The sequence below is a fragment of the Orussus abietinus genome, unplaced genomic scaffold (genome assembly GCF_000612105.2).
Source record: "Orussus abietinus isolate OABI.00-Male unplaced genomic scaffold, Oabi_2.0 scaffold66, whole genome shotgun sequence".
Lineage (NCBI taxonomy): Eukaryota > Metazoa > Arthropoda > Insecta > Hymenoptera > Orussidae > Orussus > Orussus abietinus.
The window spans coordinates 77865-90020 of NW_019394234.1; the positions used below are offsets into that span (position 1 = coordinate 77865).

The 12156-nt window shown below is 38.3% G+C and overlaps 1 protein-coding gene across 1 annotated transcript; it reads right to left on the reverse strand.

The window, feature by feature from the left end:
* Positions 1-10294, reverse strand: LOC105699707 (60 kDa SS-A/Ro ribonucleoprotein). Its single transcript, XM_012424912.2, has 8 exons — positions 10186-10294; positions 9446-9670; positions 9019-9376; positions 8710-8930; positions 8432-8637; positions 8177-8297; positions 7642-8048; positions 1-7149 (listed from the first exon to the last, which is right to left on the reverse strand). The coding sequence occupies exons 2-8, from the start codon at positions 9650-9652 to the stop codon at positions 7017-7019; spliced, it is 1653 nt and encodes a 550-aa protein (XP_012280335.1). The 5' UTR covers positions 9653-9670; positions 10186-10294; the 3' UTR covers positions 1-7016.
* Between the last annotated feature and the right edge of the window lie 1862 nt (positions 10295-12156).

A 12156-nucleotide genomic window follows, 5' to 3' on the forward strand; every position in this document is an offset into this window, starting at 1 on the left:
TCAATATAAAAACGAACGTCCGCAACGTAGGCATTTAGAAAGATCTTCTTTATCGACGTCGATCAAGTTCCTCGACGTTTTTCACTTCACCTTAAGAACGTGCCTTGTCGAGATTCCACGAGTGATGACAAAGGACGCCGATTTGCTTGGCAAATCGGCGTTTTCTAATACGGGGGCGAGACCAACGAAGAAACTCGCCGCGTCTTCGGTGGAATCGCTCGGTTACAATTAGGAGCACGCGTCACGTTAACATATGACTTGAGACGGTATCGTATATTTCAATATAAATTTCGAGGGTAAAGTGTCCGCAACAATTTGGGCAGAGCTCGACTTCGCCCTGCCTTAATCAGTCGTTATCACGCGTGCATCGGATAACCTTCTCAGATGGACGAATGTTCCCCGAGCGGAGACGAGTGTAGCGATTTCCTACAATTGAACGAAGGCAAAAGGGGAGACGTCCTCGGAACGGGAAAAAAGGTCCCTTGAGACACGGCTCGGTCAGAACTGTTGCAGTTAACGAAACTCTCTCCGCTCGATTGAGCGCTAAATCTGTAACGATACGCGAGAAGCCTTCCTATTTATTTATTTACTCGAAAACGTCCGCAGTCCTTTTGTACAGAAATCATCCGTGTCCAGCACCGATAAGCAAGCGATCCTCTCCTATTTCTTTTTCTTTTTTTTTTCTTTCCTACGTAATTTCGTTCATGCCACGATTAATCGCCACGGAACAACGTTTTCCGCTGGCAAAACACTTATCCGGCTGAGAGAAAACATAAGGGGTATACAAGCGAGGCAAGTATTTTATTCAGCTCTGCTTTCAAGTACGAATAGTTTCGAACACATCGAAAGAAAGTTCGGAACGCGACCTAGGGCAACTGTTGCGCCGTTTCCGGAAGATTGCCATTCGAGAAAGGCGCTCAGAGGGGCCGTCGACTGTCCGGGACAACTTCCGAATATCCTTGTTCCATGTTCGGGAGACTTTGTTAACACAATTTTTTCCATTTCAAATACTGAGTACCGGCGAAAATAATGAAATTCTGAAACTGCTTGCCGCTAACTTGTATCGTGCATCGTCATGGACGTGATTCACGTCAGCGGCAATCAGGAATAGAATTTAAAATGACGTGAATTCACGTCAGCGGTCGCGAATGTGTTAAACGACCCGAAGGAAAAAGGAAGTCATCCCGGAAGCGATCGCCCGGCCTAGGTCGCGATCTCTCAGCTCCATTTTCTCGCTCCCTAACATGCCCATGTGGAAAACGATTCCCTAGGTTCGCTTAGAGCGATATTTCGTTAATAACTATCGTCCCGATATAACTTTTTTTTTTCCCTAAGAATGCGGACGCGCAGCATCGACCCTCGGACTATGCCGATGTTCCGTGAGATTTCTTTGCGGCGGGGAAAAAGAAAACCGCGCCAATATACGTGTCCACCGAGAGCCTTCTCGTTCGCTAATTTTTGTTCTCTCTCTCCCCCTCTCTCCCGCTCGTATAAAAAAGTAAGGCCGAAAGATAGGCATTTCATTTTAGTCGACTCAAGTGTCCTGACCCATTACGAACTAGCGAATTTCCGCGTCTCGTGTGGTCGATTGATTTAAGGTTAGGTTCTTCTTCTTCTTCTTCTTTTTTTTTGCGATCGCGCGACGTTCGCTCTCGCGCGCCCGGCATAATAATTAACTTTTTTTTTTCGCTACAGCAGGAAAAACAATGAGCCAACTGAGGTATTCGGCTGTCTCTTTTGTACAACGGGATTAGGTTTCTTCGCTACGTCGTCGTACGTTTTCTTTTTGTTTTTGGCTCCGGTTTCTCCTGGGACAAATTTTGAGCATTTGACGCGCGGTTCGTTGCCAGTCGTTCCGCGAGAGCGCGCTCGTCGCGTCGAAAGGTATTTCCGTTTTCCCTCGTTTTCAATTTATAATCTTAAGGAACATAGTGCTATCGTGCTACACGTACTTCATGTTAGTATCGTATATCGTTAATTATATATATGTATATATGTATATATATAGTGTTCTGTATATCTATATATAGAGAACACTATTCGCCTGAATACACATTTATATCGGCTATATATCTTGTGCTTCCTGGTCGAAGTAAAAGCCATTAATTGCGATTACTTTGCAGAGTTTCGCGGATTTTCTCACAGCTAGGAAGCTGCTTGCTGCTTTGTTCGACTTAATCTGGCCGCGAGTCGACGTATGTGGAAGTTTATTGACGATTTACCACTTGGAACGATAGTGGTTTAATGGGTGTTCATTTTGAAGATGTAGAACACGCCGATAAATACACGTATCGGAATAAATTACTTTTCGGCAAAGTAATGCTTGTATCAAACACTTGAACACGTCGAGCTTGGGTCACCAGTTGGCTCATATTAAAAAATATTTGTTAACAAATTGTATTAATCGTCCCTTGAGCGTTCGTTAAATGGTGTCAAAAGGTTTCGGAATGTTATAAACGTCAAAATAATCATTCCTGATTGGATTGTTTAAATGCTGAGGACTAGAGTACCTTTAAATGATTAGTCAGCATCAAACGTTTGTTTTTGTTCACGTATTAGCATGGGACATGACTTCAGTAGCGTTAACTTAGATCCAATTTACGTTCTAGTAAATGCACCCTGAGGGTAAATTAAACAAAAATGAATCCGTAACGAAATAAACGTACCGATGTTCTTTGCATTACGTGGCTTAGCTTAATTAACAAGATTTGTACAGTAACAAAACGGTTCACAGTTTTAGTTGCGTATATTCCGTAATGCAATAAGTAGATTCTAAGCCGATCGAATGTTTTCCTTTTCTTTTCTACAGAAAATCAATTATTAACCTAGTCTCGTTAATATTTACGAGAATCCGTTATTATAGAAACATTAGGATATGCTCCACATACGTCGATCGTTTCGTCTACAACAGTGTAATCGTTTAATTGCTAAAATGGAATTTCTCGCAGTTTTCCCCAGTATTTTTCAGTTCCCCGCCCCTACTGTAAATATTTTCTTTCAACTAGTATGAACACATTCAACATATTGTTTTTCTTCTTTCATTAATCGTACGCGGAGAAGAGCATCTTGAATTCGGTAAACCTCGAAACTTTGACGGTGCGGAAAGTACAGAATTCATGAGACGGCTTTTTGCAGAATTGGCTTCGTTTTTCCGCTGATTATTCTTTCTCCTTTTAACCCTTCTTTACTTCGGACGTACTCTTATATTAATTAACGAATACAAGTATTCGGTGCGGTACAATCGAAAAATACCTTCCCCACAATATACATCACATGAGACTAAAAATAAAACGAAATAGAAACCTTCGAAGTAAAATGACATAAATAATCGCTCATTGTACCGAATGCACGTCCAAATTATCCGGCCGCTAATATTCAAAAAGATCCGCAGCTTACTTAACTTAGCCCATTGATATAAAAAAGTGCGTTTTGTATTATAAATCATACATCTTTCAAGCAAATCAGGGCCTCTACTGACATTAGCCCTTGAATTCTAATCACGAATAAACTCATTGTTTGCTTTAAGATTTTTCATTGCCGCAATATGTATTCCTGAGACGAAGAAACAGAAAAAAAAACAATGATAGTTGTACAAAAATGCATCCAATGAAGTACTTTTCGATTGTCGTGCACGCTCAAATGCCTTGCTCTACTAACTATTACTCCACCGAATACATAATTAATAATGCTACGAGTACACAGAAGTAGCATAGAATAAGTTCCTATAGTCTTGCTAATATCTAGATGCGCAACATTATTCCGAAATAATTATATCCCTCGTTTTTTGTTGTTGTTTTTTTTCTCAGTACGACAGGCATTCCCTGGGGAAAAAACCTTACTTATTTTTTTTTCCCTTCAGACTCTTGACAGTCGGAATCGACATAGCAATTCGGTATGTATAAATAATCTCTACGCGCTTCGTATCGGTACTTAAGGTCGGTTTAGGAAAAATTTCTCTAAAAAATACTATTCGAGTAACAGACAGAAATTCGAATAGGAGGAATCGCGCAACTAAGAGCGAGGCTTATCCGAGATATTCCTGAACTGTTAAAAATAACAGCATTCGACGTTGACATGATACGTTGAAAGAAATTGTTGCATGGATAAAATGTGCATTAAAATTCCAAAAGTTGAGTTTTATGATAATATCACTAACTTTTAATTAAAAAATAATAATAATAATAGAAGGATTAACGGGTACTGTTAGATCGAAAATATTGTTCCCAACATTAAGGGAGTTTACGTGATATTTCCTTCCAAGAGTTAGTACTTAATCGAATGCTGTTGATTTTAATCCTATTTATAAGAATTTTCTATAACCCTAGAAAAGGGTGCACTGCTCGCTGCAGTTCAAAGAGTCGGACTACTTAGAGAGATTTTGGCTGAGCCCGAGCAGAAAGAAACAAAGATCCTTGGGAAGGATGAAACAATAAGTAGTAACATTAGCGATAACGGTAAACGTTAATTTCGATCCACGGATTACCGAGAACGTTAGCGAGAGAGACAGAAATAGGAATGCGAGTTTCCTCTGGAGAAATTCGAGTTCCAAACGGACGTTTGTTTGGTCTGACTTTCGCGACTCTTGAGGGATATCTCACAGAAAATTTAAATCAATTATAAAAACTTTTTCGATTTCTAGTTTCGTGGTTTAAGCAGCTGTCAAATAAAACACAGCTTATTGTATTAGAATAAAGGTCGCACAAGAAGGTTAACAAAAACGTTCCTTAAAGCTTGTTCCTTAAAGCTGTACTTTGCAACTGCTTTTTTATCACGCGACTTAAGTAGAAAAAAGTATAAATTAGCAGACAAAAATTCCAAATCACAATTATCAATGAAAATTGAAAGTTAAAGCTGCGTAGTTCAAATTAGAATGAGGTGTCCCTGCAGCCTTGTGAAGAATGTTGCTAAAAATAGGACAAAATTGTTGTCAAAGGCATTAGGCGTTATCCTTATTTGTGAAGCAGTTTTGTAAACTTGCGTTCGTTCTAGGAAAAAATTGAGTAGTTTCGAAAAAATGGCTCAGTAAATTAAAAAAAAAAGTCTTATCACATTTATTGAGATTCTCTCAACTCTGTTCCAAGATATATCCTTTAGAGATATTTTTAAATATCAGATACGTCAGAAATGCCTCTCATTACTACTTCAATGGAAGTACCCTTAGTAAAATTCGATTATTTGATCATCGAAATTCTAGCAACGATTTCAACACAAGGAGAAAACGAGTCGCCAAAGAAGACGGAATTTCTTTTAACAAACGTAAACCTCTCGAAGTCCGAGTTCAATAAGGTAATTCGCAGATCGACGAAACAACTAGAGGTACATCTGGATACTGTCGTATGTATGTCTCTCAACGTAAATTTATTCACTAATCGATATATCGATACTAATCAACAAATTAAGCGGACCCGAGGCGCGCCCCCGCCGTTTTACTTACACCTTTTCCCTAGTTTGAACAATAACATTGTATCTCGTATCACAGTATTGTATCAGTAGTGTATTTAATATTTGTCGTCACTTCACTTTGGATATGGCAAATATGAGATATAACAGTAAAATTATACTAATGTAAGTCTATACTCTTTGGGGCTAAATGCGTATCACAGTGGGAAAATTTTCAACACTCTATGCATTTTTTCTTATTAATCGAGTTTTTTTTTTTAATCCAGAGGCGCGCGGGTCCCAGAAAGGTATCGTCTTAGAACTCGCATTAAATCTATATACCTTATTAAAGTTCTCGTAAAAAGCTTCACCGCCAACCCGTGGAAATAAGCAAGCAATTAAGTTAAACGAGTCCTCTTTACAATTAGTCACAAATGCACCGTTTTAGATATCGCCTATGTATCTAATATATGTATATGTGTATCCAGTCTTAATGCTATTATTCTCTGCTGCGCGTTATTCAGGTTCTCATATTTTTTTCTTCGTGAAACGTGCGACGAATCTCAATACAAAAATAAAATGTTAACTCGCGTTTAAAAAATTAGGGCGGTCCCATGTATCGACGTGACGTCTTCGATTTTTCATTGTCCCTGTATGTATATGTTGCACAATTTACTGGCAGTAGCATTAATAAAAAAAAAGCCATAACTTCCCGCGAAGTATGTTCTCGTTAGTGCACTGGTTATATAATTAAAATAATATTAGTAGACAATTTGGAACCAACCCGCAGAATAAGGAGAAAGAAAATAAAACAATTATCTTTACACTTAGTCTAAATACTAACAAACATGCAGTAAATATTATTACTGTATAATGTAATCATGTAATGATAGTAATATTGGACGCTTGGTACTAATCCATTAAGATTAATTTGCCAACACCAGCCATTCTTCCGAATGTAATACGTAATTCGTTTTCCAACGCGTCCTTCATTTTGAGAACGGTTTCTGTAATACGTTGATTATGAACACTGTGCCAGTAGCTTAAGAAACAAATTCTCAACGGCCTGTCATGGAAATCTCGTGATTCGATTAGAACTTCCATCTAATGGTTACACTCGCTTAAAACACGTGATTTCTAAATAGTAGCGTTTTATCGGCGCATTACTAATTACTGAGTGAGATGCTTACAGTATCTGTGTTTCGAAATCGCTTATTCGAATCACTCTGAAATTAAACAGCTTTATCCTTAGGTAAAATATTAGATTCGGATAACTCGCCGCCGTACAATATCTTCGTAACTTCGAGGAATTGACTAAAGAGGTGATAGGAAAACAATATTCAGATTTTGAGATTGAATCTGGAATCCTTTACCTATTCGGCTCGTTTTGTAGTGTCGTACAACACATTCCTCTGCCTTAACTCAAAAATGCCGAGACTTTCTCGATTTTCTATACTATCATGTGATGAGGTACAAAAGTAACGTTTCTATTAACGGAATTCAACGTACGATAAGTATCGATTGTGTCTAAGAAAATTTTCTTTAAGGAGATCTCTTTCGTGAACGTACCTTCCTAATTAATGGTGAACGAAAGAAGAGAAGTGGGGTCGTTGTTGCTCCTGTTGGTACCGGGATGGTTAGAATAAAGACTTTGCAAAAGCCTCTATGATCTTGGGTACGCCAGCATCGAAACCACAGATTGTTAAGACGTTTTTGTCTGGAACGTCCACGTCAGGTACTGCCGGTGTACACATTGTGCAATTTACCAATCTATAAATCATATACTGTGTTAATGCTCTATCTATGGACGGCTCACTTTTTAAATTATTAATCTATTTTAAACAACCAATATTGCTCATTCTTCAATTTATCTATTGAGGAACTATATCTATCTCCACAGTGATCCAATATTATGAAACATATACACAAAAAATGTTTCTATACATTACATTTTCTTCTACATCTGTGTATGTTAATTATGTTGAAATTATAACCAAATGAGTCCATCATTTTGGAAAAACACAGAATAGTAAATTTTGTCATATGAATACTGGTGAAAAAAAAAGAAATGTAAAAGTTGCTTATGACATTTGAATTTTCTTTTCAAGTCATAAAATTGAGTTCATTTCAAACTGCATTTTGTACAATTGAAAATGAATCCCTCGTACTAATCTGTTGAAGATATCAGTGATAACGGCTGATTTTGGATTGTTACAGTGTATACAGATTAATGTATGTAACTGAACATTAAAGTGTACTTACTTAACATTCGGTAAATTCATCTTAGTTCTATAAGCCTTAATAGCTTCTCTAGATTCGTCAAGTTTCTGTGTAATCTGATCCACGATATTAATGAAAATGTCATATTTTTTGTTCTGGTGTGTAGCCCAAGACATGGGTTTGCTGATATCAACTGTACCAACTGGAGCTTGTTGCAGCTTCCTCATTGCTTGACCGAAGGTACCATTCCTATCTAAATTGACTACATGAACTCCAATGTGTTTAAATGTTGCCACAGTTACAGTTTTCTCACAGCGAAGCAAGGACAAAGCTATCAGACAGCCTGCTTCGGCAGCAGTGACATTTCCACTACGCCAAGCACGACTTTCCAACATTAATTTATTCATATTGATCACAACCATGTACCGTAATCGAGTCGGTTCAAGGTGCTGTAAAAGTAAAGAGAATTAAAAAAAGTATAATTTAAAAATATTCAGACAAGTATATCAAAATACGTTCTTCTTTTGTATATTTTCTTGTTTTCAAACTACTACTTTAAAAGCTAAAATTAACTTACTGCTAGGGTGAGATTTAGAGTCTTGTATAAGGCTTTGACGATTGTCTGATTTGGTTTTGGAGGTGATGGCAGTGGCTTCTCAGCTTCTTGTTGAACTACCCGCTTTTCATAGGATAAAGGTCTTTAATGAAACAAAGGAAAAGGTATGGAATTATTTGGAAATTGAAAATAATGAAACAAAGGAAAAGGTATGGAATTATTTGGAAACAATTTAAAATCAACATTAATATTGAAAGAATAAATGTAGATACTTACTTTCCTGAATTTTCATAATTTTTTATGGTAATCAATACAAGAGCTGGATGAATCTTTTCACTCGCTAAACTCTTTACATTTGAAATTGCGTCAGTTATTTTTTCCACTCCTGGTGCATTTGATTTTAACAGCCCCATGTTATGCATTCGCTGCAGATTATTCAATAAAGTGGTCAAATCCATGGTTGGTATTAATGCATTCCACACCTGTTTTCAAATATTCATGTATTACCTGTATTCATTTTTATGGTTATCATTACTCTTAAATTTGATTTGTACCTCCTCGGATTTTAGAAAATGTCCAGGTACGTGATCTAAGGTCAAATTATGAACTTCTATTAATCGAGCTGCCCTAACTTCATCCTCACAGTGCTTAAAGTCCTCAATATTTTCAATGTACTGAATAACTTCGGATAGTTGTTCATTATCCATAGATTGCTGAAAATGGCTTTTTGTGTCTTTGAATCCATATGCGATGTATCTTAGTACTGCCCGCATTGCTGGAAAAGAAAGTAGTAAGGAAATATAGATGTTAAAGATAAAAGGAACATAATACTTATAACACAAAAAGATAATTATGAATAATACCTATGTCATCTTTAGGTGGTGCTGGATGTGCAAGCTTGATTATATCCTTGTGTTTCCATCCATATCTGCCCTTATACCGTGTAACACACTTTGCCAATTCAAGTGCATTTTTCGAAAGATACCAGTTATTAACTGCTTTTCGCCAACCATGGCCCCATCCATGTTTTGGGTCTGGTTGTTGCTTACTAAGTTGAGACGCAAACTTAACAAATAAAATAAAATGTTGCGGCATCTGACAAACTGTCTTTATTGCTTCGTATGCCTTATGGCGGAGGACTTCGCTCTTATCTTGTCTTGCGCAAACTGCCAATGCAAATACTAAGGTTTCTTGATTTTGAACAAGTTTACTTTCATAAGCCTAAAACATAATATAAAGCATCACGTTCACAATGAAAATGTCTTATGCATCGTATCGATTATAATCTACCTTCAAAATTAATTCCACTGGTAATCCTTCTTTTGCTTTGTCTTCAGCAAGCTGCGCTATCGAGGGTACACGGTGAGCATAATAGTAATTATGAACAAACCAATTTCCAGGTTGATATTTTGGACATTCTTGTCCTACGTAAAGATACTGCAATAGATGCGTATCTAGAGAATTGGGATCCACATCTGGATTGGCTTCCGTAGCCATTTCTTGTTTGCTGAAGCTCTAATAGTAAATTGAACAAATTATAACATTTTTAATTAAAATAATACATACAAACTAAATTCATTATAAATTCAATACGTCAATTCTTGCATTGTCTATTTGCAGCGATGATTCCCAATATTTTACATGGCTAAATTATGTAATAAATCTTTCGCTATACATAAATATTATAAAAGAACACCAAGTGACACGGTCTTTATCAAACTGACATAAAGTCACCATAAATATTCAAAAGAAGTCCTTATATATCCTGAACAATTACTGATTTTTCTTTATGTTATCTATGTGATAAGTCCATCAATTTTTGAATGCATTCTCGTTAACACCTGATAAGGTAAACGAGAAGTTGTGCAATATGGACATGAGGGTAATGTGGAACCAGTTCACAGGCATGCCAAATGCGATACAGCGAGAACTGTAAAATTTGCAATGCCTCAAAGGACTTGTTTAAGGGTCAATCACTCGTTAACAATCATTTCGAAGGAAACGAGTGTACGCAACAACCTCATAATTACCTGTATAAATTGGCAAAGTGTGTCCTCCAAGTATGACCATGCAAACTCTTGACCGCACTTGACGTATAGAGCGTGCACGGCCGCATTAAAGCGCACACCACGAACACCTCCGAGGAAACGAGATGCGCAGAGTACTACTGGAGTCAAAAGTGAAACCTATCGGAGAATTTTAAAAAATAACAAATAATAAAATAGTTATAATCATTACAACAAGTATATGTTCCGTGATAAAAAATAAGTAGTACAATTAAAACGCCATGTACTGATTCTTAAACGTGGGATTCAAACCTCAAAAGAGTGGCAAAATGCTTAGGAATAAAACTAGCGCGAGTTGCTATTGTGTAAGTGATTTTTCAAAATTATCACAGATGCCAGAGATGAGTTGGGAGGATTGCCCACGGGCGAGATAGCGCGATCGCAGTCAGTGCTGCCCCCTGGTGGTTGGTATGTACTTGCGGCTAACGTACTTGCCACCAGTTTCCCCTCAGTGGCGACGCAACTCATCTTCGCTAGGAATGAGTTGCCCCTATATATCGCGACCCCAGAGGATTATTATGTATTTTTGACGAGAGCGCTCACTTCTCGCACTTTCATCTCACGTGGGTTTATTCGCCGAATTACGTATTCGCTATATGAAAGAACGAGATCACTAGCACTTCCGGTCTAGTAATATTGCAAATAAAGGTATATACCAGAGATGAGTTGGGAGATTGCTCACGGGCAGGGTCGCGCGATCGCACCGTGTGCTGCCCTCTGATGTCGTACGTTAGCTTTCACCGTTTTTTGCCCCCAAGGGCGGCGCAACGAATTTCTGGTAGGGGCTCGCGCAATCGCGATGGCTGTGCCATCTACCAGTTGCCGTTGGCGGCTCACGTATTCGTGATGGTAATACCATGCGGCAGTTGACGGTGGTGGCTTACCATTATGGCAATCTCCTAACTCATCTCTGCCAAATCAGAGATGAGTTGAGAGATTCACGGGAAGGATCGAGCGACCGCGTCCTGTTCGACCTCCGGTGGAGGATGCAGACGGCTAATGCACTTGCCACCTGTTACAAATCTAGGCAGCCGGAGAACCGGCTGAAAAAGTGAAGAACTCCTCACAAAAACTCCAAAACCCTGTACCTCCTCCGAAAAAAATCGCAGCCACTAGCTCGAGAGATCAATTTAAGCAGAACAATCTTCCCCATCAAGCTAAAAAAAGTGATGAACTCCTCACAAAAACTTCAAACCCTGGGTCTCCTCCGAAAAAAATCGCAGCCACTAGCTCGAGAGATCAATTTAAACGGAACAACCTTCCCCATCAAGCTACCGTGGACGCAGTTCGCATCGCGACAAAAATTCACAAAGATCCTTTAACATATTTTAACATCTTCTACCAACAAGTGCAGAAAGCTCGATTTCGATTAACTGCCCATGATGATATTACCAAAAATGGCTGCTTCCAGGTGATCCACCTAAACCTGCAAAGGGGCACAAAAGTACAGGTAAAACGGAACATTGAAGAAACACCAGTAAGTCGCCAGATTCTCCGAAGGGGCCCACCTAAAGCTGAAAGGGAACACGAAGGCACAAACGAAACCATTGGAAAGCGAGAAAGAGACGGTGATACAAGTGCTAATAACTTGTACATCCTAGTAAATTCTCTTTCATCTAATGAAAACGGGACTGAGGCACCACGTAATTCGCTTCTTCTTCTAATAAGGTTAATATTACGTCCCCGAATACGATTGTTGCCAAAAATAAGAACACCCAGGAGGTTTTCTATTTTAAATTTCGGTGTCATAATTCGTGGAAGATGGCATTCACGGCGCTTATTTTCCTATCTTTTCTTGTACGCTTCACTATTTAGCTTAAAAATTTGTGCCGAGCCAGTTCATGTGAATGTCTCGCATTTTCACCACCAAAAACGTTACGTAATATCGTGAGCTACTCATTTTTCACATTTTCGCTTAATTAGCTTTACGTAATA

Bases quoted from the DNA above. Each gene is read 5' to 3' on its own strand.
- LOC105699707 (XM_012424912.2), bottom strand. From the start codon at position 9,652: ATGGCTACGGAAGCCAATCCAGATGTGGATCCCAATTCTCTAGATACG. The intron at 8,931-9,018 runs GTATTATTCATA...TTTCTTTTCCAG, and splicing joins ACCACCTAAAGATGACATAG to CAATGCGGGCAGTACTAAGA. The intron at 7,150-7,641 runs GTAAGTACACTT...TATGATTTATAG, and splicing joins ATGAATTTACCGAATGTTAA to ATTGGTAAATTGCACAATGT.